At 38.6% G+C, this 28,000-nt stretch overlaps 2 protein-coding genes across 14 annotated transcripts in view; both read left to right on the top strand.

Annotated features, from left to right (window-relative positions):
- The window catches only part of LOC127412119 (LIM domain-binding protein 1-A), a 31,406-nt gene extending 15,325 nt beyond the window's left edge, over positions 1 to 16,081 (top strand). Inside the window, exons 1-11 of one of the 13 annotated variants that reach the window (XM_051648216.1) lie at positions 5,210 to 5,506; positions 7,497 to 7,599; positions 7,825 to 7,869; positions 8,277 to 8,352; positions 8,531 to 8,636; positions 8,818 to 8,990; positions 10,834 to 10,956; positions 11,147 to 11,230; positions 12,921 to 13,044; positions 13,124 to 13,296; positions 13,886 to 16,081. In XM_051648216.1, coding sequence (XP_051504176.1) covers positions 7,580 to 7,599; positions 7,825 to 7,869; positions 8,277 to 8,352; positions 8,531 to 8,636; positions 8,818 to 8,990; positions 10,834 to 10,956; positions 11,147 to 11,230; positions 12,921 to 13,044; positions 13,124 to 13,296; positions 13,886 to 14,116 — 1,155 coding nt within the window. In that variant the 5' untranslated portion in view covers positions 5,210 to 5,506; positions 7,497 to 7,579 and the 3' untranslated portion in view covers positions 14,117 to 16,081. Of the gene's footprint in view, positions 1 to 5,209; positions 5,533 to 7,496; positions 7,600 to 7,824; positions 7,870 to 8,276; positions 8,353 to 8,530; positions 8,637 to 8,817; positions 8,991 to 10,833; positions 10,957 to 11,146; positions 11,231 to 12,920; positions 13,045 to 13,123; positions 13,297 to 13,885 lie in introns of those variants that run through there. The other 12 variants (XM_051648215.1, XM_051648208.1, XM_051648209.1 and 9 more) reach the window with 12 other exon arrangements.
- A 1,283-nt stretch (positions 16,082 to 17,364) lies between these two features.
- Positions 17,365 to 28,000, top strand: part of prom2 (prominin 2) — a 34,369-nt gene continuing 23,733 nt past the window's right edge. Inside the window, exons 1-7 of the mRNA XM_051648442.1 lie at positions 17,365 to 17,498; positions 21,563 to 21,862; positions 22,810 to 22,871; positions 26,114 to 26,319; positions 27,318 to 27,438; positions 27,652 to 27,715; positions 27,826 to 27,915. Of these exons, the coding sequence (XP_051504402.1) occupies positions 21,631 to 21,862; positions 22,810 to 22,871; positions 26,114 to 26,319; positions 27,318 to 27,438; positions 27,652 to 27,715; positions 27,826 to 27,915 (775 nt within the window). The 5' untranslated portion in view covers positions 17,365 to 17,498; positions 21,563 to 21,630. The remainder of the gene's footprint in view (positions 17,499 to 21,562; positions 21,863 to 22,809; positions 22,872 to 26,113; positions 26,320 to 27,317; positions 27,439 to 27,651; positions 27,716 to 27,825; positions 27,916 to 28,000) is intronic.

Below are 28,000 nucleotides of genomic sequence, written 5' to 3'. Positions count from 1 at the left end.
GTCCACTTAGCTGTGTACATGTCTTAAGCAATCGTTTGTGTAAGACTTTTAGGTGGTAAAGAGAGGTTTGGGATGAAAAGAAAGGAATCAACTGTAGAATTTTGCCTTCTTCAAGGGCTGAAGAGGCAGAAGAGGCATGCTCCCCGCTAGGTCACCCCAGAACATCACTGTCTGCTTTAAATCAGAGTTTAGGAAGACCTTTAAATTATGTCAATGTGAGTCATGCCTAAAGCTATGCCAGATGTTGGTTGGTTGGAACAGTTGAGTAGAGGATTTCACCCCTTGTCCCAAAAATTCTGCTTTTTTAAGTATTAGTGTTCACTGTCTTACAGGACAAAATACTTTAGATTTCTGTATTGAACTATATATTCCCATACGAATGTGAAAATTGATTTTTTATATATATATTTAGTCTTAATAGTTTAGATAATTCAACAGATGGTTTGTGCTTCATCCTGTTATTTCATATTGACTGTCAAAAAATATATTAACAAAACAACTGCATGTGGTAATATAAAGCTTAAAGGAATGTTCCGGCTTACAAGATATTACAAATTAGGCTCAATCGACAGCATTTGTAACAACGTTGATTACCATAAAAAGTAATTTCGACTCATCCCACATTTATTTATAAAACAAATTTAAAAGCAAATTGCTGTTTTAGTAAGTCACTCATTAGTGGATGGTGAATGGAAAGGAAGTGAATGGGTCCAGTCCATAACATTAAAATACACTTTGTTTTAAAAGTATAGCCACAAGACAAAAACATTATACGTGTTAACATGATTTTAGTAATAAAATCACTTATAGTGACCTTATCTGTGTAAAGTCATATCCAATATTACAACTTTGGTGCAATGACAACATAACGACGGTAAATACTGTAATCACACTAAAATCATGTAGTACAGAGATTTTATCTCAGTAAAATTAAACACGCATAATATTTATGTATGTCTAAGCAAAAAAAAAAAATATATATATATTATTTATTTTTTATATATTTTCTGTGATACTCAACATTATGCTACAAATGCTGTTGCTTGAGCTTAACCTGAACTGAACCTGTAACATTCCTTTAAAACCATATGTTGGTTTTTACAATCAAACCCACATGTTTCTAGGTGGGACTAACATTTTAAGAAATGCAGCTAATATGTAAATATGTTAATATGCAGTCTTAATTGGGAGCTATGGTTTGATTTAAAGAGATAGTTCACTCAAAAATTCTCTCATCATTTACTTACCCCCATGCCATCCCAGATGTGTATGACTATCTTTCTTCTGCTGAACACAAATGAAGAATATCTCAGCTCTGTAGGTCTATACAATGCAAGTGAATGGTGACCCTTTTAGCTCCAAAAATCACATAAAGGAAACATAAAAGTATTCCATATGACTCCAGTGGTTAAATCCATATATTCAGAAGTGATATGATAGGTGTAGGTGAGTAACAGATCAAAATTCAGGCCTTTTTTACTCTAAACCTCCACTTTCACTTTTACATCTGAAAGACACATGCGGTGCCTGTTTAGTTTCACTTTCACATCTGAAAGTGAAAATGGAGATTTATAGTAAAAATAAAAAAAGGACTTACATTTTGATCTGTTTCTCAACCAAACCTATCACTTTTGAATACATGGATTTAACCACTGGAGTCGTATGGATTACTTTTATATTTCCTTTATGTCATTTTTGGAGCTTGAAAGGCCTGGTCACCATTTACTTGCATTGCATGGACCTACAGAGCTGAAATATTCTTCTAAAATCTTTGTTTGTTTTCTGCTGAAGAAAGAAAGTCATACACATCTGGGATGGCATGAGGGTGAGCAAATGATGAGAGAATTTTCATTTTTGGGTGAACTATCCCTTTAACTGATTTCATTAGAAATTCAGAAGTGTAGTAAGTGAATCCTGGACATTTCTCTGAGTGGGTATAGACATTAGATATGATATGTACTGCAGCCAGTCCTCCACAGTAGTTAGTATGGCCCTCACATAAGTTGTCTCTCACCAGAGTATTATCGCACTCTGCCAGCCATGTAGCTGTGAGCAGCCTGGGTGACCGTGAGGCACATGGCTACTCCTGTGCTTGTGTTTGGGAGAGATGTGGCAGGGCCATAACAAAGAGACCCTGGAGCACTGAGAGGCAAGCAGAGGCCTCATTGGGGAGAGATTTTCTCAACCATGGCCAAGTGGAGGATGAAGTTAAAAGACAAATTCACTGCTGCAGATGAAGGACATAAATAAAGCTCCATAAAGCTTCTAAATTCATTTTATAACAGCCCCCAGTAGAAGTTTAGCTGTAATCATTTTCTTGTTCAGCTTGTCTTGATGCAAGATTTGCTTATTCGATCTATAAGTCTTCAGACTCCCAGTAAATATTCCCATGTTGAGCTACCTGTCTTATTTTACACATTAATTTATATAGATTATATAATTTATATCAGCACTGGCCCACAACACTCATTTCTAATTGTGAAATTTGGCTCATGACTGAACTGCAGTGCTGTGACTTTGCACGTTCACTGATACCAGGGGGAAATGTTGCTCAATCTTTGAGAGAGTGAATAAAGGCAATTTAAAGAGGCCTGACCCATCACATGTGTCTACATGTGACCCTCAGCCAGTTGAGAATGCATTATGTGCTGACACTGACGTGCACAGAATGGGGGCTACAGGGGCGCAAGTCCCTACCCATTTCATTCACAAATCTAAAGGTGCCCTTCACAAATGTAAAGGTGCCCTTTTAAGCGGAGGTGCCTTTAAGAGTGCAGAGATTAAAGCGGAGGTGTCTTTACTACAGCACAACCCCCACCCCCCCCTCCCTGCACAACAATTATTGCTGAACCCCATCCTCCCTGATCAACAACTATTGCCAAACCACCACCCTCAACAACTATTGATGGCAGATTTCTCTTCACAGTCTGTCCAGGTCCTTTCGCCCCTGTCCCTGCTAAGGTCTGTGCATGGCACTGTGTGCTGATTGAACTCCCAGCCAAATTAATACAACCAAGAGCAACCTTAAATGAAAAACATTTCAAATTAGACTGGAAAACACATTATGTAGAAAATATAATACAAAATTTGTATTATGAAAAGCATGCTTACCTTATTTTGTCAAAATGTAATGTAAGTATTGATATCTTAAGAGTTATCATCAGTTCTGTTCAGCATGATAGAACAGCATCTTTATTTATTGCCACAGAACTGGGGACAGCAGAATTTGTTTCCTTAACATAGCGATAGAACGGTGCCAAGATACAGCGACTTAGGATAGGGTGAGTTTAGTTCCAAACCTGATCTAATTCACTTGCATTTAATTTTCAAGTCAACCCGAAGACTGGTTGAAGTATGTTTCATTAAAGATGCACTCAGTAATTTTTTTGGTTTATCTCATCTTGGACTTACTCTGACACCTAGGGTCATGGATGCTGCAGCAGTTTTAATAGTTTTCAGTTACTGAAGCCATTGTAGAAATTCACTACTCCCAGTTAGCCAAGATTAATATAACCCATGAGTGAAAGTGTCCAATAACAGGTAGATTACTGAGATTAAGTGAATAGTATTCGGCTGGTCATGTGGTCCTATCATGGCAGCCCCTCTACATGTAGAATAAAACTGCTTTTATGATGTTACTGATATGACTGTCTTCATCTCATGTGAGTGGTCATGATTTTATACATATGTTTCAAAATTAGAATTCATTTCTTTAGGAGTAAAACTTTTTTAATGAGGGAAAATTACTGAGTGCAGTTTTAAAGTTGGAACTGGATCTCCAGGCATAGGATTGAAACTTTGGAGAAACCTGAGCTGAACCAATGGATCACCCCTACTACACCACTCCTTCTGGGAGAGAAGAGTTCAGAATAAACAAAAAAATACTGCTTGATTCCAGCAGATTATTAAAGGCATTTTGTTAACAAAATAATTGTTACATAAATTGAATATTTAAGCAACATAATATTACACGAGCAAGTTGTTATACTGAATACCGGCATAGCTGTGATTTGAATCGGCCATGTCTGTGCTGCAGGTTATCATTGCCATTATAACAATACATGTTATTAAAGGACTATTCTTAGGTTCCATACAAGTTAACCTCAACCTCAACCTCAACATTTGTGGCATAATGTTGATTACTACAAAAAAAAATATAATAATAATAATAATAATATATATAATAATAATAATTTCAACTTGTCCCTCCTTTTCTTAAAAAAAAGAAGCAAAAATCAAGGTTAAATGATTATTCCAGGTTCAATACAAGTTAAGCTCAATCGACGGCATTTGTGGCATAATGTTGATCACCACAAAAATTAATTTTGACTCATTTCTCCTTTTCTTTAAAAAAAAAAGAAGAAGAAGCAAATATCGAGTTTACAGTGAGGCACTTACGATGGAAGTGAATGGGGCCAATTTTTGGAGATTTTAAACACAGATGATATGTGAAGCTGATAATTTTATAAAAGCACTTACATTATTACTTCTGTTATTTGAGCTGTAAAGTTGTTTAAATCGTTGTTTTTACTGTCGTTTTAGGGTTTTCGTGTTTACAGTGTTACGTCGTCATGTCAGCAAAGTTGTAAAATTAGACAGCTTTACACAGAATAGATTAGCAAGTGATTTTATCACACTAAAATCATGTTAACTGGCCTTTTGTTTATGTTTTGTGGCTATACTTTTGAAACAGTGAGTATTTTTAACGTTTACTGATTGGCCCCATTCACTTCCATTGTAAGTGACTCACAGTAACTATAACTTTTTGTTATTATTAAGAAAACGAGGGACGAGTCGAAATTATTTTTTGTGGTAATCAACATTGTGTCACAAATGCTGTCGACTGAGCTTAACTTGTATTGAACCAGCAATATTCCTTTAAATCCAATTATACCAGCTTTACTCTCGTGATATTTAGAGATGAAATTCCAATTCATCCATCAGCAGGGTCTTCAAAACGTGTGTAGTTGCTGAAAATACAATAAAATACAGTTTTCACTCGTTTAACTCATGTGTTGTACCAAAGTACAGTTGTTTATTTAAAAAAAATGTAGTTTGCTTTGTGGTGTCTAAACTGTGTGTGTCTTTTCTCAACCTTACAACATTTCCAGAGGGCTTTCGACGGATATCAGAAGGAAGATGAAGGCAGTTGTTTATGTCTGGGGGAGGGGTGTAGGTTTGGTTGAAGGGGAATGCAAGGGGATTATGCTCCAGCAGAGCAGGGGGAGTGTTGAGGGGGGGTTGCACAGAGAGAAAGAAGGGTTTGTGCCATTGTTCATATGAAAGAACAAAGGGTCGCTCGGGCACTTTTCATTACCCGCTTGAGTCGGGTCCGATTTTGACACTATCTACAACTACCAACCCTGCAAATGCATTTGTTCCTGCCTTTTGCACAGCGTGATGGTTTTGAAGGGGTAAAGCTGATGATGCAGTTCACCTCGCTTTAAGAACAGTGACCGACAGTCCACCGGGATATTTATTATCAGGGAGGACCGAGGAGAGAGCGGTAAATTCCTGCTTGGATTCCCGCAGGTGCGGTCCGTGTGCTCGTTCAGTGAAACATTGTTTTATTGCAATATTTCGCTGTAAACCGAAAGATGAGTAGATTAAATTCAGTCGCGTCGCTTTGGCGATGCTGTTTACTCTGTTGGGATAATCCGCAAACTTGTGCTGGGCCTTACCCGTCTGTCAGAGAAGTTAGGCCTGGCTAAGCTAGGCTATCAAGTTTGTCGCCACAGCAGACAAACAGATATTGAAGCTAGTTCAGAGCTTGTTTGTTAAGATACATAAACGACGTAAACTCCTAATTAAGAGCACCATTTGTTAGGCTCTTAGTGGAGCAAGGCGCTTGATTATGAAGTGCCTCTACTATTTTAAGTGTGGTTACACCTCGAATTTAGCTTAGCAACAATGTGGAAGTTTGCCAGATTTAACAGAAATTCTGTTTTATGGGTGCTAATGTGAAATTGAAAGATCAATTGCTTTATTTTACCTAGATTCTCCTGATCAGTCATTAAGGTTGAAGCTTTAATTCTGCCTTATGAGCATGGGTGTATGCATTGCTTATTAATAATCTGTTTTTAATATGTATTCAAATGCAGTACATAGTCTTTTTTAACATCATGGGCTTATAATTGCTTTGAATGATATTTATGATTAGCATGCACACATTATACAACATAATAATCAAGTCTAGTGTAAGAGTCAGTTACACAGATGTTACTATGTTAAGCCATTACACGTTTGTCTAATAGTAAATATTGGTAGTTATGTCATATTGAGGATCTTTGCTTATGGAAAAACCCACACAGTTTAAAATCCCTCTGTTTTGGCATTGCTGTCCTGGGATGAATGGACTGTCTTATTCTAGGTGACCATTTGCAAGAAAGCATCAGTGTAGCTTGGTGGTCTGTGTTGGATGCAATATATGCACTCAGTCTGTCACTGGTGGTGAGCTAACCACCAGTATTAGCCATAATCACAGGTGTTAAGAATATCCTGGCCACTCTTTTCCATATAATTTCAAAATGACAGAAAAGCACCTTAAAAGGATCATAAAAGTGGACCATACTACTCATCCATTATGTTCCAAATCTTCTGAAAACATATGATAGCTTAGTGTGAGGAACTGGCTGAAATTTAAGGCGTGATTCTCTAAATACATTTTAGTTTCTGTTATTTTAAAATAGGCTTCAAGGAAGGAACTGTCTCAGCATTTACAAAACATTACATTGGCCTGTGGAGTGGGAGGTTTCAAGCACTAATGCTTTTGCTACACATATTTGTTTAATAAAGACAGAACATTGATAGAGTGGTTCATCAGACTAGAAGATGGGTAGATCTGTGTGTGTGGCCTTACAATCTTGTTCCTGCTGTTGATGAGGTGATGCTGACCTAGTAATTACATTCTAATTGATAGTCAAAAGTATATTATCTGCAAGAAACATGAAGAGCGCTTTATTGAAAATGTTGGATTTTATTATTTTAAATCAATAGATTAGGCCTAGCCTTGTTGTAGTGAACATGAACAGCTGGACAGTATATAGTGAACTGAATGCTGGGGGTTGGATTAGATGTACACTAGAGAGAAATTATCGAAAAGTCATGTGATTACATGGTGGCATCTTCTAAGGGGGTGGAGGGGCTTTATCATTGATGTCTTACAAAAAAAAATACATGCATATTTTTTCAATACAAATTGCAGGTATATGCAGGTACCCTTTTCTTCAGATGAAAGTACATTTCACCCCAGTAATGGAATGGCAACAAAAGAAAAGAACAGACAGTGCCTTTACTGCCTTGGCAGATCCAGACTGATGTCTTATATAATTGCAGTTGGCCTGAATGCATTATGATGCTAATGGATGTGTTTGTCGGCTTGTCTGTGTGTTCTATGAATGGGATATAATTACAGTATATAAGTGTATAGTCTGTATGTTAAATGGACTCTTGTGTGTACTCTCTTTCTTATTGCCTTTCTGTCTTTCATATTGTAGGCTGTTCGTCCAAGTCATTCAAGCTGTACTCCCCAAAGGATCCTCCCAACGGCAGTGCCTTCCCTCCATTTCACCCAGGCGCAATGCTGGATAGAGATGTGGGGTGAGACTTAAAACTCATGTTGTGATTATTGGTTTACTTGGGTAGTTACTTGATATCTAGCTATCCACAATCTCTTACGCTATCTGTATTGCATTGAGCTCTGAAGTACCATGGGCATAAGTACCCTATTCATTTTCTCACTGCAGATATTTCAAATGAATGTCACCTGTATAAGATTTGTCTTGCCATGATGTGTTAAATTCATAACATCTCCTTATATTGCAGACCGACACCAATGTATCCCCCCTCTTACATGGAACCTGGAATCGGGTAAGTACATTCGACTGAATAATTTTGTCCTTATTTGGCAATTAATATTTATACAATTTGCAGTTTAAATGGTTTTCTTTTCCAGAACTTATAAGGCTCAATTACATATTTGTCTATGGCAGTAGGCTATGTTTGCGAGAGACAGGGTCTAAATGCATAGTGGATGTGCTAAATCTATGAACCTTTGCATTTAGTCTCTTGCAATAAAAAAATTAAAAAAGATATTTTTGCAAGTCATAAACCATTGCAAGCCTTCAGACTCTGTACGGCTTCTCTAAATACTAATTTCACTTATAATATCTGGCCATTTTCTTGAGAAAAGTATAAATAATTAATTGATTGATACATTATTGAACACAATTTGGCCTGCTCTGTATAACATCATATGATATATTTTTTTGTTACAGGAGGCACACACCGTATGGAAATCAAACAGACTACAGAATATTTGAGCTAAACAAAAGGCTTCAGAATTGGACAGAGGTAGTAATAAACCACTTTCACCAAGTTTCTGACTGTGATGGTACACCCATTTTAATTTGCTAGATAAAAACAGTAGTGAATTTACATACATGCAAATCATGCCATCCATTTAAATGTTGTCATTTAAAAAGCTTTTATAAAGATTATAGTTCATTTCTGTTTGTGTGCTTTTTTTCAGCAGGACTGTGACAATCTGTGGTGGGATGCGTTCACTACAGAGTTTTTCGAAGATGATGCCATGCTGACTATCACATTCTGTCTGGAAGATGGACCCAAACGATATAGTAATATCCCCTCCTATAAAGTCAATCCAATAAATGTAAACTGAGAGTTTAGTTTGCACAAGCGTTTTATGAAATGATCACATCTAATTTATTTGAATGTTACTTGAATTACCTAAAAAAAAAAGCAAACATGTTCGTAGTTAGGTTTTTCCCTGTAACCGAATCCAAAATTCTTTTTCAGCCATTGGTAGGACATTGATCCCCCGATACTTCAGAAGTATTTTTGAGGGTGGGGCCACTGAACTCTTCTATGTGCTTAAACATCCCAAGGAGTCTTTCCATAATAACTTTGTGTCCCTGGACTGCGACCAGTGCACCATGGTTACGCAGAATGGCAAACCCATGTTCACACAGGTATCACCTTCCTCTGTTTTTATGGCCTCCTAGTTTTAAGAACTATATTTCCATAGTACTGCGCCTAGAGGCTTACTTAAAGGGATAGTTCACCCAAAAATGAAAATTCAGTGATGTTTACTCACCCCTGTGTTGTTATAACCCTATATGACTTTTTATTTTTCTTAATACAAAGGGAAAAATTTAGAAAAAATGTTGTGCTCAGTGAGGTCATGCTATGGCAGTTTATGATGACTACCTCTTCAAACTTCAAAAGAAGGCAAAAGTATTATTCAGAAGTCTAATTAATTACTTCATGAGACTTATTGATTTTATGAAAGCATACGATAAGGCTTGGTGTGAAACTGCTGACCGACTGTTGATTTCCTGTGCATGTTCATGATGGGGCACAAGAGCAAGAGCTCACATATCCCCCTCGTGACATTGGTGCGTTCAAGCGAACACTTGATTAGTTTATCTAAAAACATGTCCCCCACAGTGATAGTGACAACAGAACACAACACAGCTGCACACAACCCAGAGAAGAACTGTGAACTAGGAGTTTGTAGTTGAAGAATTGATGCATTTCTTTGCCCAGCCTTATTTTTTGGAATGGAGTACTCAGAAATCAAACAGAAACACAATACATTCTATCAATTGCTTGTTTTCTATTTTCAGCATTGCACCGGGTAAATCCGTCCACTGTGAACTGGCATCATTCCAAAACCTTTCTCAAAACAGTATATTAAAGCCAGCATCTAATGAGCTGGTTAAAGAATACTTGATTTTGGCTGAAAATGTGACGCCTACCGAATGTTTTTGCAGAGGTCTCACTCTCTTCAGGTCTGTGACAAATACTCACCAGTTCAGGATGGAGAAGAGGTGACAGACATTCCCGCCTACTCTATCTGTGTGTTTGATTGAGGACTCCAGTTCAAAAAAATAAGGCTGGGCATAGATATGCATCTATTCTTCAACTACAAACTCTTCAGACATGTCTAGTAAGTTCTGTTCTCTGGTTTGTGTTTAGCTATGTTGTGTTTTCTGTTGTTAATATTGCTGGCGGTCCTGTTGAAGCGAAACAAGTTTTTGCTTGAACGCCCCACCTCGCTTACGACAGCGTAACTACTGTTGCTCTCATGCAAGGAGCTCTAAAGATTGTGTGCAGACTCATGAACGTGCACAGGAGATCAACTGTTGGTCAAGAGTTTCACTTAATAATACATTAGATCTCGTTTTGTTTCTCACCAAATTTGATCTTATTCCTTCAGAACAAGACGAGTCAGATACAATACTTTATTAGGCTTCTGAATGTGGCCTTTGAAGCTTGAAGAGGTGGTCACCAGAAACTGGCATTGTATGACATCACTGAGCGCAACATTTTTTCACAATTTCACCCTTTGTGTTAAGAAAAAGAAAGTTATATGGGGTTAAACAACAAAAGGGTGAGTAAACAATGAATTGATTTTCATTTTTGGGTGAACTGTATTCAGGCTTTGTATTTGAAGTCTGATGCCAATGCAACAGTAAAATAATACAAGATTCATTGGTAAGACCATAGGTATACAATGCACATCATAGATAGTTGCTAATCAGTAACAAATCTTAACGTTTGTGTCATATGTTAGTTTTTCTATAATGTAATTTGCCTTTATGTGTTGCCCGCTCATTTATCTTTTCAAAATGAATGTGGTGTCAGAAAATGCATACATCAACTCTTGTGATCTTAAATGGAAATCAAAGTACTTCCATTAAATAAGCTCTATAATAAGAACAACACCATCTAGCCATTAGAGGCCGCCACTGCCATTTGGAGGAACTGCACTTGTAGTTTTTGAACTGTGAAGTCCTTTCGTATCTTCAGGTGTGTGTGGAGGGCCGGCTGTACCTGGAGTTTATGTTTGATGACATGATGCGTATAAAGACGTGGCACTTCAGTATCAGACAGCACAGAGAAGTCGTGCCGAGGAGCATACTGGCAATGCATGTGAGTTTTGGATGTTTATCCTTACTATTTTTAGTGGGTTAACAAAATGATCAGCATGATTTTGTGTTATGCACCAAGCTTCAGTAGATGTTTTTCATAATGATATTTGTGCTCATCTCTATTAATGTATGAGTGTAAACCATATGTATGCTATGAATTATGTTGATTTATTCAACTCTTCCCCCAACAGTCCCAAGACCCTCAAATGCTTGACCAGCTATCAAAAAACATCACAAGGTGTGGCTTATCTAACTCGACACTGAACTACCTCCGAGTAAGTTAATTTAACATTAATATACAGAAAGAAACAAATCTGAAAACATATCCAGCTGATAGGGGTTGGTGGTATGACCAAAATCTTTTATTAAAGGATGAGTCATTTTATATTACGGCAACAGTATATATTGCAAGATTTTTGCTGGGGGGGAAAATTGTTTATATTTTATTGAGAATTATATAGGCTACTTGAAATTAAGAATTTTCTCTGCTAGTTTGAAACTTAAAGGCAAAACCAAATGCAAATCAAAAGATAATTGTTCATAACAAATAAGTCTGGCGTCAGTGCAAAAGCAGTTTTACATTATGCAACACTTGTTTCAGTTAAACAAAAGACTTAAAATGGTAAAACGAATATTATAAAATTGATAGTTTTGGAATTATAGATGGGATCTGAAGGATGGATAGAAATTGTATTTCTAAACTCTCCTTCACGTTACACCCCTTAACAAGTTCTTCCACGTTTTGACTGGTGTGGGACACATCCCACTCTGTATATTTGCATTAGGTTTTTGTCACTGTGGTGTTCACACCAAATCAGTTTTTCGGTGCGATTGGTTTGAACAAACTTTTGAACGGGAACAATGGAATCCCATTGCGCTATTGAAACCGGGTCTAAAAAAGCCGACAATCAGAAAGTTGTTTATTAAGGAGAGTGGTTTGATTGTTTTTTTTTTTTCTTTCTTCGAACTGCGATGAAAATTGACAGACCAACGAGATACAAACTTTTTGTCGTTTTTCCAGAGTCGCTGCAGCTGCTCAATCCAGTGTGTTGGTGATGCTAATCAACTTGCAAACACCAGCAATGCAAAATTATTTTGTCTAAATGTACATTATTCAGTATATCACTGTTCCTGTCATATTCTCATGGCATTAAAAATAGCAGCAAGTTTCAGCATTGCAGAACCGCACTGCTGTTTTTATTGCAAGGATAATATAACAAAGTATTACAATAATTTAAATTAAAGACAGTGAGACAGTGTTTATATTATTTTTAATAATATGCATCATATTTTGTACTATACATGTTACTCTTAATGTACATTATTCCACATGTGTTAATATCACCATACCTTGTGTTATATTATCCAGACAATTTCGGTTCAGGAGTACGTTTGGAATATTTTCATAGTAAAATACATGTGCAAATAAATATGCAACAGCGCTTTTGACTCACTTGAATAAAAAACCCAGATTATACGTGTACTCAACACCATGTAAAGAACATAATGAAACAGTTATGCCAAATTAGGTAAATAAATGCTTTAACAGTGTTCAATATGTTAATCTCTAGCATTGACAGCTGGGTAGGGCAGGAGACTGGTATAAATGTTTCTAGAACAGCAACAGCGCAACCTAGTGTACAGGAGTGAAATACTTTTTCATTTAATTTTTTATGGACTCTGTGAATAGACCTTCTGTCGGAAGTTTGTTTAAAAAAATCGTCATGGATTTGGTGTGAACAGACCTTAAATATCGTAAAGTAGTCCTGACCACTAATAGCCCCACAAATATGTTTACCGCGATATATATGGTGTAGCAAAGTTTTATGGTATATACCATCGTACCGCCCAGCCCTACTAGCTGCTATGGCTGTGCTTATATCTGCTCTTAATTTTTCAGAATTTTTGGAGGTTTAAATTACTCTACTTAAGTACAGTAACCTGTAGTTTTTGCCTTTTATACAGCTTTGTGTAATCCTGGAGCCCATGCAGGAGCTGATGTCCAGACACAAGACGTACAGTCTCAGTCCACGGGACTGCCTCAAAACCTGTCTTTTTCAGAAATGGCAGAGGATGGTGGCCCCACCAGGTGAGAACCAGGCCAATTTGATCTGACGTTTATGAAACATCCACAAAAATGTCCTATGTGTTCACCTTGTGAGTTTCAGATATGATGTCTTCTGCTCCTTCTCCAGCTGAGCCTGCGAGACAAGCTCCCAACAAACGAAGGAAACGAAAAATGTCTGGTGGAAGCACCATGAGTTCGGGTGGGGGCAACAACAACAGCAACAGTAAAAAGAAAAGTCCAGCCAGCAGTTTTGCGCTCTCCAGCCAGGTACCTGTAAGCATCTCATTTTGACGTCCATTTTCAGGTGGGGTGCGGGAGGAGGGTGGGGGTTGAACGTGAGAAAGGCTTTTATTGATCTTCTAAAGATTATGAGTAATAATAGGAAGACCCAACATAGAGACAAGTGGACATGATCCAATGCTGGGCAGTCCCTGGTCCTTTAGGGCCGCAGGTCTGGGGTTTTTTGTGATGTCTGTTAAAGCCTGTTGGGGTAGGGTGTTCTGAGCTCCAAAGACGCAGCCAATACTAGAGACCCGAGGTGGAATGAACCCGTGCGGCGCTCAAGGATCCGGGATGCCCACCGCTGATCTTTTCACTGTGGCAGAGATGTTTAGCTTGGTTCCCCAATGACTGAACTTAGCCTTTTCACATACAGTACTTCTTGAAGGTTTAAGTTCCTGTGGCTGGTTAAATGCTGGGCTTGACGATTTGGGCTCAAATGTCTTGTAGCAGGCAGAATAGTGAAGGTCTAGTTCCTCAGTGCCTTCTGCAGTTGCGATGTGGTGTAGAAAGCCACCGCGTCCCCAACGGAGCACCCCCGGCTTGCGGGGATAATGTTTGCGCCCCTTCCTGTCCCCTGCAGGATGTGATGGTGGTGGGAGAGCCCACTCTGATGGGAGGGGAGTTCGGGGACGAGGATGAGAGGCTGATCACACGGCTGGAGAACACACAGTTTGATGCGGCCAATGGCATGGACGACGAGGACAGTTTCAACAGTTCCCCTGCCCTGGGCACCAACAGCCCCTGGAACAGCAAAGCTCCCTCCAGCCAGGAGAGCAAAAATGACAACCCCACCTCACAGTCATCCCAGTAGAAGTATTAGGGGCTAGCGAAGGGCTCATAGCTGTCAGAGGACATTCACACCTTTGTTTAAATCGGCCCTCGCATGACAGTTCTTAAAGCCGACATTCTTGTCATAAGTCTTCTGCCTTGATGAGTTCTTAATTGGTCAGACTCTGAAATTATGGTGCAAGATTTAAACACCTCATCATCCTGCACTATCACCATCAGACATGACGTTTTGTTGATTCTTTTGTTTCTTTCAGAGTTGTTTTATACCATTAGTTTAGTCTGGCCCATTTGATCTCATAGAGCCTCGACTCAGTCAGACTTTGTGAAGGCAGCCGTGTCGGGTTATTGTTCCAACCTCGGGTCTCTCTATGTGCGCGCTGTGCTTTTGACACGCATGGCCGTTTCTGTTGTGCTCAATTGACAGGAAAGGATCACTTTTATCTGACCGTTTGGTGATATGACCATTGTGTGCACCTCAGATTCAAACCCAACGCTCCATTTTTAAAAACTAAATTATTTGTTTTGTAGGACCTGGTTGGAACAAAAACCTGTACAGTTCCGGAGCTTGAGGACCGGAGTTGAGAACCACTACGTAAAGCCCTTTTAAGTAAAATTAATTAAAGTGTAAAGGGTCTTGAGTTTGGTCATGCCAAAAATGGTCATGGAGAACTTGCATGACCATAAAGCCAGACTCAAAAGAAGTGTTTTATTGTCATTTTCTGCATTTTGTTTTGTTTTTTATTTTTATAGCAATTTCTAAGGAGAAAATAAGCAAGCAAACAAAAACTCTAAATATCCTTTGCACTCTTGTCACTGTATTTTGGATCTATTTTTCTTATAAAATTATGATGAATTTTGTTCTTACTAAAACACAAAAATTGATAATCTTTAACTGGAAAATGCTGTCAATCTCAATGTAAAATAACACATTTTGTATTGTTATCAATATTATTATAAGTAGATGCTACTTTGCTCTAAGCTTTACACCGAACTGTCTATCTGTTTCTGTTTAAATTGTCATTGAAAAATGAGATTACATGATCATAGCATGAATGTCTGGGAACTGCATGTATCAGACATTAGCTATTGCAGCTGTATCAGTCTCATTGTTTGCAGATCTAAATCCTACAACGTATTACAACTGCTGGTGGCACATTTTGTCCAGAGACAAAATGCTGGTGGCCAGACCATAACTATGAACATTTTGTTTCTTGGAGAGTTTTAGCCTTTTGAAAAGAACAGAACAAACCCAATACCTTTTGTGTAAACCCAGTAATTCACACTGATTAGTTTGCTTTAAAAGTGTAGGAAAGTGTCATTTTCTGAGAAACTGAGATAATAAATTTAGGATCCCAGGAATTTTTCTTCCCTAATGCTACAGACCAAGGAGCAAGATCCTTTAACACATTTATAGAAAGATTTTGTTTTTTCATCATTTTGTTTATGTATTTGTGATTGTATATTTAAGATTGTAGCCAAGTTCTGTATAAGTGTAATTCTATTTACTCTTCTTTAGAAACCCTGTTCCCTTCACCCCTTGCTAAAGAATCTGTCATATGTCAAAAGTAAAGCTGAACCTCTTAAAACATGTTTCTAGATGCATTAAAGGTACAACTACCTAACTAAAAGGTAGATTATAGTTTTAAGTCAATGTACAATGTATTTATTTTTTTATAGTCTTTGCCATTTGCATTATATATCAAGACAAAACATGTTGCTGTGTATTTGATGTTGCCTTTATGTAATTTCACATTTTATGTTATTTTGTTAGCCTAAATTGTTATATAAAATTCAATGAATCCATAAGAATTCATAAAATCCAGGTTGCTAATTCCTAGAAGCCACCATCAGGTTAGAGTGTATTGGGTTTTAAAACACCAGAGGGCACTCCATTGTAAGGTCTTAATTTGCCTTATAAAAATTCCCTCTCAACTAGCAAATTGTATCATTTTCACACTGATTTTTATTTTTATTTTTTTATTTTTTTTGGCAACTTCATACAAAACCTAAATTAATTTCTCATGTATCTGTCACTCATAAAATACAGTGTTGTTTTGGGTTCATTAACTTAATCAGCCACAAACACAGGTGTGCTCTTTCCTTGAAGAGCCCATTTGTTAGTGGTTGTTTTATAAATATATTTTTGCCTATAATGTCTGCCATTGACAATTGATGTATGGTACCAATAAAACAAGTTTTCACATCTATTATGAGTGGTACGTGTCTAAAACATGCACAGCAAGAGTCAAAATATTAGGAATATGAGAAACTTCCTTAAGCTTTAATAGTCAAAACTTATTGGCACGGCATATTCAAAGCATAGCTTGACTGCAAATAGTTTGGGATCTGAATCACTGTGTGCTTTACGGTGGGAGCTGTTTCCCAACTTGTTTGTTTGCATGGTAGATATACTGTATAACCAGGAAGTATATCCTGCTTTTCACAGAACCCTATAACAGAAACAATAAAGAAACTGTTTAAAAAATCCTTGACAAACAAATGTTCTCATTTATAAGTTCAAACAGGAACATAAAAGTGAAAAATAGGTCAAGTATATACCCATATGAAACTCAACAATATAATTGGTCTTATGATTACACTTTGAAATTTTAAATCTGAATTCTGTGTATTGCAGAAATTACTTACTGCATCTTTATCTTTACATTCTTGTTCACTTTTATCAGTGTTTCTCAACCTTTTTTTTGTTTTAAGCACCCTCAGCCCCAGCAATAAGGATCAAATATCCTTTCATCAACACCATATATGCACCATTTAACATATGATATATTGGATATCTTTTTGCGTTATCATTAATATTATTAGTCACATATGAAGACACAATACACACATCATTTTAATATTTATTTTATTACAATAATATGTTGTAAGTTTTGTTTTTATAGGTTTAATAAATCTAAATTTGTGTACCCCTATTTGAAAATCACTGATTGGATTATGAGTTATTTTGTGCATTTGTTTGTTCCTCTGCCCTTAAGGATTTTTGTTGACTGTCATCAGTAGTTTCAAGTAAAATTTGTCTTTGTTCACTCAAGGTCAATTTAACAACAACAAAAAATCTACTTTTAAAGTAATAAAAAAAATCAAATGCTGTCACCCACCCCCGTCAAGCAACCTATCCTCTGTTTGTATTTACTTCCTTTCTGAAAACTGACCATTATTTCTGGTTCACTAATGATATTTAGAGCCTCCCTTCCTTTCCCTCCCCATTTCAGTCTCGATGTCTCTCACTCTTTTATTGCTTCAGTCAATGCAGCTTCAAAGTTGACCTCAGGTTTCTCTGTGAGAGAAAGATCAGATCAGATCAGTCACTGGATCTCACCACGTTCGAACTGGGTTGAAGAAGAACAAATTCAACAATAGCTGGAGGACTAAATTGACAACAGGTACTGTTCAACAGGGGTTTTTTGTGTGTGCCTGCCTCTGAACAATGTTAGCTCTCTCTCTCTCTTGCTTCCTCTATTTTTATTCTGTTTTCAGGTTACTGTTTTTAAGTAAGTTGATGCTAATACAATTGATGCCGCAGCAATGACCTATTCAAATGTGTCTGACATACTGTCATAAAGAGCAGTTATAGAGAGAGGTCTGCTTCTGTTTTGTGTTTGAAATTGTAAGACAAAAGAGTTTAAAGTTGACTTTAAGCTTTCAAACAAATATGCTTTGTAGCTTTCAGAGGATGTAGAATTTCCATTCCTGACAGTCTGCTTTTTTCCGAACTTCATATCAGCTTGGGTCTCAAAAATATGCTCTAGAGTAGTATTTTGTCAGATTCTTTCAATATGTTTCACAGACCTAATCAAAGCTATTTCAAAAGCTAGTTTTGAATCTTCAACCCTCTGTTGTATCACTAAGTAGACATGCTCTTTTTTTTCCAGAAATATGAGTGTTATCCAATAAAGTAACATTGCTTCTGTTTTACATTGTTAACTTATTTTAGAAAAATACAAGAAAACTAATTACAACTAATAACAAAGACAAATGGCAGAAGTGACCTTTTATAGTGTACAACAATGAGAAATGCATGTTAAAACAAATGTCATTTATTCAAGTTTTATATCTGGGGTTTCTATGACCCCAAAACAGATTTATTTATTTATTTTTCATGTAGGATGTGTGATTTATTACAATTTTGGGTAACGCTTTACAATAATGTTGTATTTGTTAACTGCAGTTGATGCATTAGGTATCATGAACTAACAATGAACAATCATTTTACAGCATTAATTAATCTTAGTTACTGTTATAAATACACTATTTTTCAAGTTCGTACTTTATTACCTAATGTTAACTTATACAACTATAAATGTTTAAATTGAAAGAAATAATAACAAATGCTGTAGAAGTATTGTTCTTTTGGGTAACACTTTACAATAAGGTTTCATTCGTTAACATTAATGCATTAGGTTTCATGAACTAACAATGAACAATATATTTTTTAACAGCATTTATTCATCTTTGTTAATGTTAGTTAATAAAAATAAAATTGTTCATTGTTAGTTTATGTTTGTTAATAGTGCATTAACTAATGTTAACATATATAACTTTTGATTTAAAAAATGTATTACTATATGTTGAAACCAGTGGCGGGCCATGCATTTAAAGTCTAGGCCTTCAGTATGATTCATGCCATTAAGAAAACACAAGTTTACACCCTATGCTTTTGGGCATCATACATTATGTCGCAGCTAACTAGTAATACCAATTGACATTTAAAAAACACATCCACACACGAAAGCCAGAATTGAAATGACACTTAATGCTCAAGCAAGCCTAATTTTAACTGCAGCATGACTGTTTGTGAAATGAACATCTTAGACATTCAAAATCATAATTTTTCATATGAATCTACCAAGGAGGTCCATAATACCGGGAAAAATCTATCTAATAATATTTGCGATTTAATTGTTGCTTGCAATAAATTTTGTTTCGTCAGGGTACACGGTTATGCTGCGTTCCATTCAAGTTGGATGTGGGATATTCCTATACTTGATATCTCCAACCAAATATGCACTCCATTCCCCACTCCCGTTAGCTTAGCAGGGGTTTGACTCTCATTAGAGACGTCTCCTAGCAACCCAACTGATAAACAATGCTGCAGCACTAGCATTTGTGCTTCAGGTGTACGACTATCAAAAGAGATTATAATGTTTTATACACCTGTTTCTGCAGGCGTTAGTTAAACAAGCTTTAATATCATTAAAATTATAATATTGGAATTATAATGTGGAAACAAACTAATTTAATGATATTACTTAATAAAGTGAATGTTTATCACTTACTTTGTATATCTCCCTGAGTGTCCACATGTTTGTGTGATATCATGCCCCTGCATCTCGGCGAAATTGGAGTTGAGAATTTCTGCACAAGCCTACAAGTTGTAATTCTGACTTAAAGATGCATTCCATTGCACTTTTCCTAGTAGGAAGTTGTAAAATCCGACTTTCCGAGTTGAATGGCGCACAGCACTACTTTTCAAACCTTGATTCGACACTGAATGCTCAAGCAGCCTAATTTACACAAAACTCCTGATGTTGCTATAACAATGCAAAAAGCACTTACCAATTTACTTGAAGTGAAAATCAGTCCTCCTTTCCTGTTTAATAAATTAAGCAATCACACGGTCATGCAGAACATCTGTTTTTAAATACATAAGAATCTCTTTCTCAATGGCGATAATGGCAGTGACAGCCGACTCATCAGCAAGATCTTGCGCTCTTGTTGAATTAGGTAAACCCAACAAAATTAGACTTGTCAATGTAACTCTTATGTACTAACTAGTGAAAGTAAATGTTAGCATGTTATCCACCTTTTTCACAGGCAGCGAAATTACCCATTTTGCTTAGCGCGTTCTTCCAATGTGGATGCTACAGACTTCCGCTCTGCAACTTATTTCCATTACCAAGCACTATAATATGACTAACAACAGTCAAAAACGGAAGAACAGTCTGTGTTTACTTAACCTCTTAATGACGGGTGGTTCAAAAATGGTTTGAGGGGCAGTGGTAGCTCAGCGGTTAAGGCTCTGGGTTACTGATCAGAAGGTCGGGGGTTCAAGCCCGAACACCGCCAAGATGCCACTGTTGGGCCCTTGAGCAAGGCCCTTGACCCTATCTGCTCCAGGGGCGCCGTATCATGGCTGACCCTGCACTCTGACCCCAGCCTAGCTGGGATATGTGAAAAAGAAGAATTTCACTGCAAATGTGTGATAAATAAAGAAAAATTAATTAAATTATTATTATGAATCTAAATGTTTCAGCATTGACAGCTTTTGTAGGGGCTTATTGTTGTGACATTCATTTTACAGTAGTTTTGAAGCCACCTGTAGTTGTTATAACACCCTATAACAGCGCATATTCATCCAGAGTTTCCGCTGCTCGCAATCACCAGTAACGTTAGTCTAGCTAATAACAACAACTAAGTGGAAGTGTGGAGCATCCCAGAATAAGTCTCATGGCGCCGCCCATGGAGAAGTCAGGAAAATGGTAGATAAACATGCTATGTAGAAGCACTACAGAGTGTAGTTTAGTATCTATATGCTATGGTCTGCACAGTATTTGCTCAAAGAAAACAAGCTATCAATTTCATTGGGATATCTGCCTATACTTATTGTTAGCTCAAAGTCTGCTCTTCACCGTAATGGTAACCCCCAACATAATATAAATTATTTTAAATCTCAACATAAAACATTCACACTAACAAATATCCCCATTTATATAAATCTTACATGAAAACACATAAAATAACACATAAGTTTAACATTTACTCTCCCTATCGAGTCTGGTGCAAAGAATGCTGGGAAATGGGAATCCCCTGCCAAGTTTTATCAATGCTACTGTAACACCGTTCGTGGTTATGAGGAAGGAGGAAGCAGGAGTCGGCAGAACAATTCCACGTGGGATTTATTTACAACAAACAAAGATCCGTTTTTAACGTAAATGACATCAAATACTGCTTTTCAGCAAAGTCTTCAAAACACATTAACACGCAGACACACAGAGAACATGCGTTCCAGTCCCTCTCCCCGCCTCTGATGTTCTCCCCTTCTTTATAGCTCTCCCAAGCATTTCTGCAACAAGATAAAGCAGTTAATCTTCAAGAGTGTAACACTTACCACCCGCTCTCTCTCTCTCTTTCTCTCTCTCTCTCTCTCTCTCTCTCTCTCTCTCTCTCTCTCTCTGGACGAAAGCTCAACCAAGCCCACACCTCCACAGCTACATTAACACCACAATAAGTATTCATGTACCCCCAACTCAAATTAATTAAGTTAACTTCGATTTTACAAATTTAAATGGATAGGACATAAAACAATGAAGTAAATTGAAAAGCAGCAAAAATACTTCTCTGACCCCAAACAGAACATGAGGGTTAAACTAAATAAACTAAAAATATATTTTTTATAAATTTTTTATGGCTGTTTTTTGTAATTGTGACATTCATTATGATATTATAGGTGAATTTTGAGAGCCACGGGAACAGAGACATGAGCCGGAAGCCCATTATAATTGACTACTAATCAAGATGGAGTCCAGAATGAATGGCTTGGAGTTTGGGGCTTTCATTTGCAGATGCTTTTTGCTGCTGCTTCCTTTGCCATGTGGGAGTGTGCAGCCTTCATGTTCAGTAGAAACAATGAGACCAGAGCTACAAAGTGCAAATATAACAGCTTCTCAACTGACCTTCAATAGTGCCTTTATGTCTCCAATTGTAAATTCTTTCCTGGGCTCTGTCCAGCCCAATCCTTTCCCTAAAGGTGAGTTCACCATTTATGTGTTTGTAGATGTAGTCTTGGGCCACATGTTCAACAAAGGTGTATTCAATACAAATGGAAAAAGCTAGTTGGAGATGCTGTTTACAAGCTGAGTTATCTGTCAAGAAATCCTTGTTACCTGGGTTCATCTATGCATGGCTATATTAGGCTCATTACTGGAGGTTAATAGGCTAGGTTTGTTTTTAACATGGTATTCATTCAGTGGGGATAAAAGCACTTTAATTGTCAGAAGCAAAACCACTGTGCAAATACCATGCAAAAGTCCATGAGATTTGAATTACCTCCCCTTCCCTTCCCTTCCATTCCAAAGTCATTTGTTTACCATTATTATTTAATTTTTTTATTGCTGTGCACTTCTTAAGTATATAGTTGTGATCTAGATGGACTTCAAATGGAAAGGCAAATATTTAATCAGTCTTTTCTGAGAAGGAAATAACTTTTAAGATGAGAGAAACTTATTTGTATCGCAGACCTTATAAAGGTTAAAGCTGTTCCCAAAATGTAAACAATTTCTTTTTGATCTACATCTCTACATGCCACCCTGCACTAGATAGATTTATAAACATTAATTATTTTTTACAGACCCATGCCTTGCTTTAACAATAGAATAGAATATTACTCCATAGAAACAAGTCAATGTTGTTCCAGTGATGACAAACTTCTATTCATACTGTTCTACGTTTGCTTCAGTAAAGTATTTTATTACAATGCCTATTAGCTACACATCAACGACTATTTAAACAATTAAAAAACAAATAACAAATGATATTTCACTGGGTGTTGTAAAAGAGCCTTGTGCATATTATTACTGTTTACCTCTGAGAAGCTTAAAGCAAAATCAAAATGCTTGAACACTGTTTATTTTGTGCTATGTAAATAAATATGAAAAAGAAATGCATGTGACTTAATGGCATATTTGTTCCCTGTAGATTTGGTGGTTAGAATGATAGAAGACTTAAGTGTAATCACACAAGGAGACACAGTTAAAGAGGTATGTAAGGTGTCATGTTTTCGTGTGTTTTTATGTCTTTATTTTGAAAACTAAGTTCCTCGTTCCTGTCATGTGATTTCCTGTTCCTGCCATGTTTTCACGTGTTTAGTTCTTATTGGTTCCTTGTCATGTTTCTGTCATATGTCCCTCTTGTTCCACTATGTTTATTAGTCCTGTCTCCTCATTGGTTTGTGTTCATGAGTCTTGTTATCAGTTCTGTTATGTCATTGGTTCATATGGTTATTGCCTGGTTATCTTGTTATTAGTTTAGTCTTGTTATTGGTTCATGTTTCATTGTCTTGTTAACTTGTTTACCAAGTCTGTGTATTTATAGCCCTCAAGTTCTCTAGTCCTTTGTCGAGTATTGTTTTGGTGTAATGGTAGGCAAGGCAAGGCAAGGCAAGGCTGAATAATAAACTGCACTTGGGTTCTCACATTCATCTCGTCATCGTCTTCATCCTGCTCATGCTTTCTCTGCCCTGCCTGAACGTTACAGTATACTCAACCATCAACATGAACCCAGCAGATTGCCTCTTGCAGTTATGCCAGGGAAACCGTTCCATGTAGGAATATGTGGAAGACTTCTGCGCTCTGGCTAGCAAGGTGGATTTCAATGAGATCGCCTTTAAGTACATTTCCCGTTTTGGGCTAAATGAGCCTATATCCTCCATGCTGCCTGGAGGCAGATATAGTTGGAATTTGGTCAAAAATATTGACTTTGCTCTTCGATTGAGTGGCTCAGCCTTCACTGTGGGAGTGGCTGATGAAGAACATGGCACTCCTACAGTAACCGTCTCATCCGAGCCATCAGCTGCCCTGATTTCGCCATCGTCCGAGTCTGCCGAGCCAGAGTTCCCCGTCATGGCCGCCGAGCCAGAGTTCCCCGTCATGGCCACCGAGCCAGAGTTCCCCATCTGCCACGAGCCAGTTCTTGAAGACTTGTCCGTCCCAAGGCCAGCGCAATGCCTAGGCCGCCACGTCTGCCAGGTCATGCCTTGTTGCCATGCCCAGTCAAGAAGCCCTGCCTTGCTGTGTTGCCACGTCATCTACGTCATGCCATGTCTGACTCATCATGCCATGCTGTCCCACCTGCCATGTCAAGCCAAACCACTATGCCTGCCATGCCTAGTCAAGCAGCCCCACCTTGCCATGTCGCCACGTCTGCCACACCTTTTCAAGTCAGCACGCCTATCCCGTCATGCCAAGCCATGACCACTGAGCCTGCCATGGCTCCATCTTCCAATTCCGCCACAGCTGTGCTCAAGGCCGTCTGGAAGCAGAAGACGAAAAGAAGGGCTCCTATTTCCCAGTCTCTGCCCATGCTCACGACCACGGCGGTCACTCCCCAGTCTCTGCCCATGCTCACGACCACGGAGGTCACTCCCCAGTCTCTGCCCATGCTCACGACCACGGAGGTCACTCCCCAGTCTCTGCTCATGCTCACAATCACTGAGGTCACTCCCCAGTCTCTGCCCATGCTCACGACCACGGAGGTCACTCCCCAGTCTCTGCCCATGCTCACGACCACGGAGGTCACTCCCCAGTCTCTGCCCATGCTCACGACCACGGAGGTCACTCCCCAGTCTCTGCCCATGCTCATGACCACGGATGTCATTCCCCTGTCACTGCCCATGCTCACGACCACGAAGGCCTTTACCCTGTCACTGCCCATGCTCACGACCACGGAGGTCATTCCCCAGTCTCTGCCCTTGCTTACAACCACAGAGGCCGTTCCCCTGTCACTGTCCATGCTCACGACCGCGAAGGCTGTTCCCCTGTCACTGCCCATGCTCATGACTATGGAGACTGTTACCCTTCCACTGCCTGTGCTCACAGCCACCAAGACTGTTCCCCTGTTGTGGCCAGTCCCTGAGACTTCCACGGCTCCACCCCCTGAGCTTCTGTCTCTTGTCCCTGTCCGGTGGCCACCTCCTGACCATGTCCGGTGGCTGCCTCCCAGGCCTCCTGACCCTACCCTGTGGTCACCACCCAGTTCACTGGACCTTGCTCACTTCCTGGAGCCACTTCTCTGGTCACTGGCTCTGCCCTGGTCTCCTGCCCCATGCCCTGTCTCGCCAGGCCACGCCCCATGCCCTGTCTCACCAGGCCATGCCTCTAGGACACCACCACCCCCCTGATCCTCTGTCTCTTGTCCCTGTCCGGTGGCCACCTCCTGACCATGTTTGGTGGCCACCTCCCAGGCCTCCTGACCATGTCCTGTGGCTGCCTCCCAGGCCTCATGACCCTACCCTGTGGTCACCCCCAAGGCCACTGGACCCCGCTCTCTTCGTGGAGCCACTTCTCTGGCCACTGGCTCCGCCCTGGTTTCCTGCCCCACGCCCTGTCTCGCCAGGCCATGCCATGCCTCTAGGACCCCGCCACCCTCCTGAGCCTCTGTCTCCTGACCATGTCCGGTGGCCACCTCCCAGGCCTCCTGACCATGTCTGGTGGCCACCTCCCAGGCCTCCTGACCATGTCCTGTGGCTGCCTCCCTGACCTCCTGACCCTACTCTGTGGTCACCCCCTAGGCCACTGGACCCCGCTCTTTTCCTGGAGCCACTTCTCAGGCCACTGGCTCTGCCCTGGTCTCCTGCCCCATGCCCTGTCTCGCCAGGCCATGCCTCTAGGACCCCCCCCAGCTCCCTATTGAACTCTATTGTGTGTTTATGTTTGGGCGTCGGGAGCTATATTGGCTATCTCCAGTTAATTAAAGACAAATTATGAGACCATAGTAGGACTAGATGATTTGTCATATTTAGGGAGGCTGTTCTTACTCAGATGTAGTTGGCACTGCTTGGACAGGAGAGAGGAAACCCCTAAGGAATATAAATTAAACAAGTACCTAAAACATCCTTTCCATTAATAATAGTCTTTGTTTAACAGGGAGAAAAACTTTACATATCAAAAATAGCTTCAGGCCTATTAAGGGGAGTTCTGTTAAATTCTTAGTATAATGCTATGTCATGATGGCAACAAATTGTAGTATATGCATGTGTATACAAATTGCTCAGGAAATGATTACCATAGGCAGATGATGCCAATGCAGGCATATTGTGTTGTGTAAACTTTGATCACATGGGTACTTTGGAACACAGCACATGAGAATGCATGTGTATATTATGAGTCATCAAGAAGTTTTTCAATTGATCTCATCCATAACCTAATATGTATTGTAATGTAACATATAGCTCGGAGTTATTCACCCTCAACTAACCTTTCTAACCTCTCTCACTTATGGGCAGATTTTGCAGTATGAGTTAGGTTTTCTGGTCTGCGTGGCCATTGGTATCCTCTTCATCATTTTCATGCCTCTAATTGGCCTAATCTTTGCTTGCTGTCGTTGCTGTGGCAACTGCGGGGGTCGCATGTACCAGGAACAGACAGCGAACATCCATTGCAAGCGGAAGAGCTTTTATTGGTCCACATTTGTCATCACTGCACTAATTCTGTAAGCACCAGTTTGAATTTAAGATTTAGTGATCTTAAAGGGATAGTTCAACTAAAACTGAAAATTCTCTTATTTACTTATCCTCATGACATCGCAAATGGGTATGACTTATGTACTTCTGCTGAAGATTTTTAGAAGTATATTTCAGCTCTATAGGTCCTCACAATGCAAGTAAATTGGTACCAAAATTTGGAAGTTTCAAAATGCACATAAAGGCAGCATGAAAGTAATCCATGCGTCTCCAGTGGTTAAATCCATGTCTTCTGAAGCGATATAAGTGTGGGTGAGAAACAGATCAATATTCAAGTCTTTTTTTACTATAAATTCTCCTCTCTGCCCAGTAGGTGGCGATATACATGAAGAATGCAATCGCAAAAAAAAAAAAAAAAGTAAAAGAATGTGAAAGTGGAGATTGAGACTAAAAAAAGGACTTAAATGGTGACCTGTTTTTCACCCACACCTTTTATATAACTTCTGAGGATATAGATTTAACCACTGTAAAGTATGAATTACTTTTATGTTGCCTTTATGTCCTTTTGGAGCTTCAAAATTTTGGTCAACATTCACTTGCATTGTGAGGACCCATAGAGCTGAAATATTCTTCTTAAAATCTTTGTTTGTGTTCAGCAGAAGAAAGAAAGTCATATACATCTGGGATGTCATGAGGGTAAGTAAATGATGAGAGAGTTTTCATTTTTGGGTGAATTATCCCTTTAAATGATGGCTAACACACTACTTACAGATTCTAAACTTTTTACAAATACTCACTAATTATTTATTGTTGTATTCTTCTATACATTCTTCTGTATAAACACCAGAATCTTCTGTCTGATTGAGAGGAATTGTTTGTCTGTCAATTGTTGATGATATATTAATAGTCTATTAATGATATACTATTTTTATTTTTTAATGTTAGATTTTTAATTATAATATTTTAATTGTAAATTTTATTGTTAATTACTATATTAATTGTATTATTAATATGAATTTCTGTGCAGGGCTGGGAACGTTTGCATGTTCCTCAGCAGTACATACACTTCAGAGACTGTGATGCACAGCTCCAGTGAACTCACCAACATTTTGGAACATTTCAGAGTCTATCTTGCCTCTGTTCCAGTGGTATAGCATTGCATTTTATATGAATAATTTAAATGTTACACATCAGATGTATATATTGTGGCCTTTTCTTAAACTTTATTCCTACAGTAAACAATGTGCCAGGGCATTTTACCTTAACAAGTGACATGCATATCAAATTTTAAAAACAAGGCTGAATTTAATTTAATATGTAAATGATAAAGCATTAGACTTAAACTTTCTGTTTCTAAACAGCAAATCCAACAAGTGGTGGATGAGAGCTCAGTGACCGTGGATAAGGTTAAATATAACTTAAATGGTACGTCTCATACCTCTCAAGAGTTTTTTCTTTTGATACCCTGAATGCTATTAAGCTATGTTTGTTTTATACTGATCTCACAGTTAATTAGTGTATTGTTTGTCTCATAGAAACAGGGCCCTTGATTGGCAAATTGATCCAGAATGGTCTTAAAGATCCCCTCAGTCCAGCACTAAACTCCATTATGGAAATAGCTCAAGGTACATCTTTGTGGACACATCAAACAATACAGCAGTCCACCCAGCACAACTTGCCCTTGATGACCAATTATTGCGCTAGTAGTCT

The sequence above is a fragment of the Myxocyprinus asiaticus genome, chromosome 21 (genome assembly GCF_019703515.2).
Source record: "Myxocyprinus asiaticus isolate MX2 ecotype Aquarium Trade chromosome 21, UBuf_Myxa_2, whole genome shotgun sequence".
NCBI classification, from domain to species: domain Eukaryota; kingdom Metazoa; phylum Chordata; class Actinopteri; order Cypriniformes; family Catostomidae; genus Myxocyprinus; species Myxocyprinus asiaticus.
The sequence above is the reverse complement of the archived record's forward strand: the minus strand, read 5'-3'. Positions and strand labels throughout refer to the sequence as shown.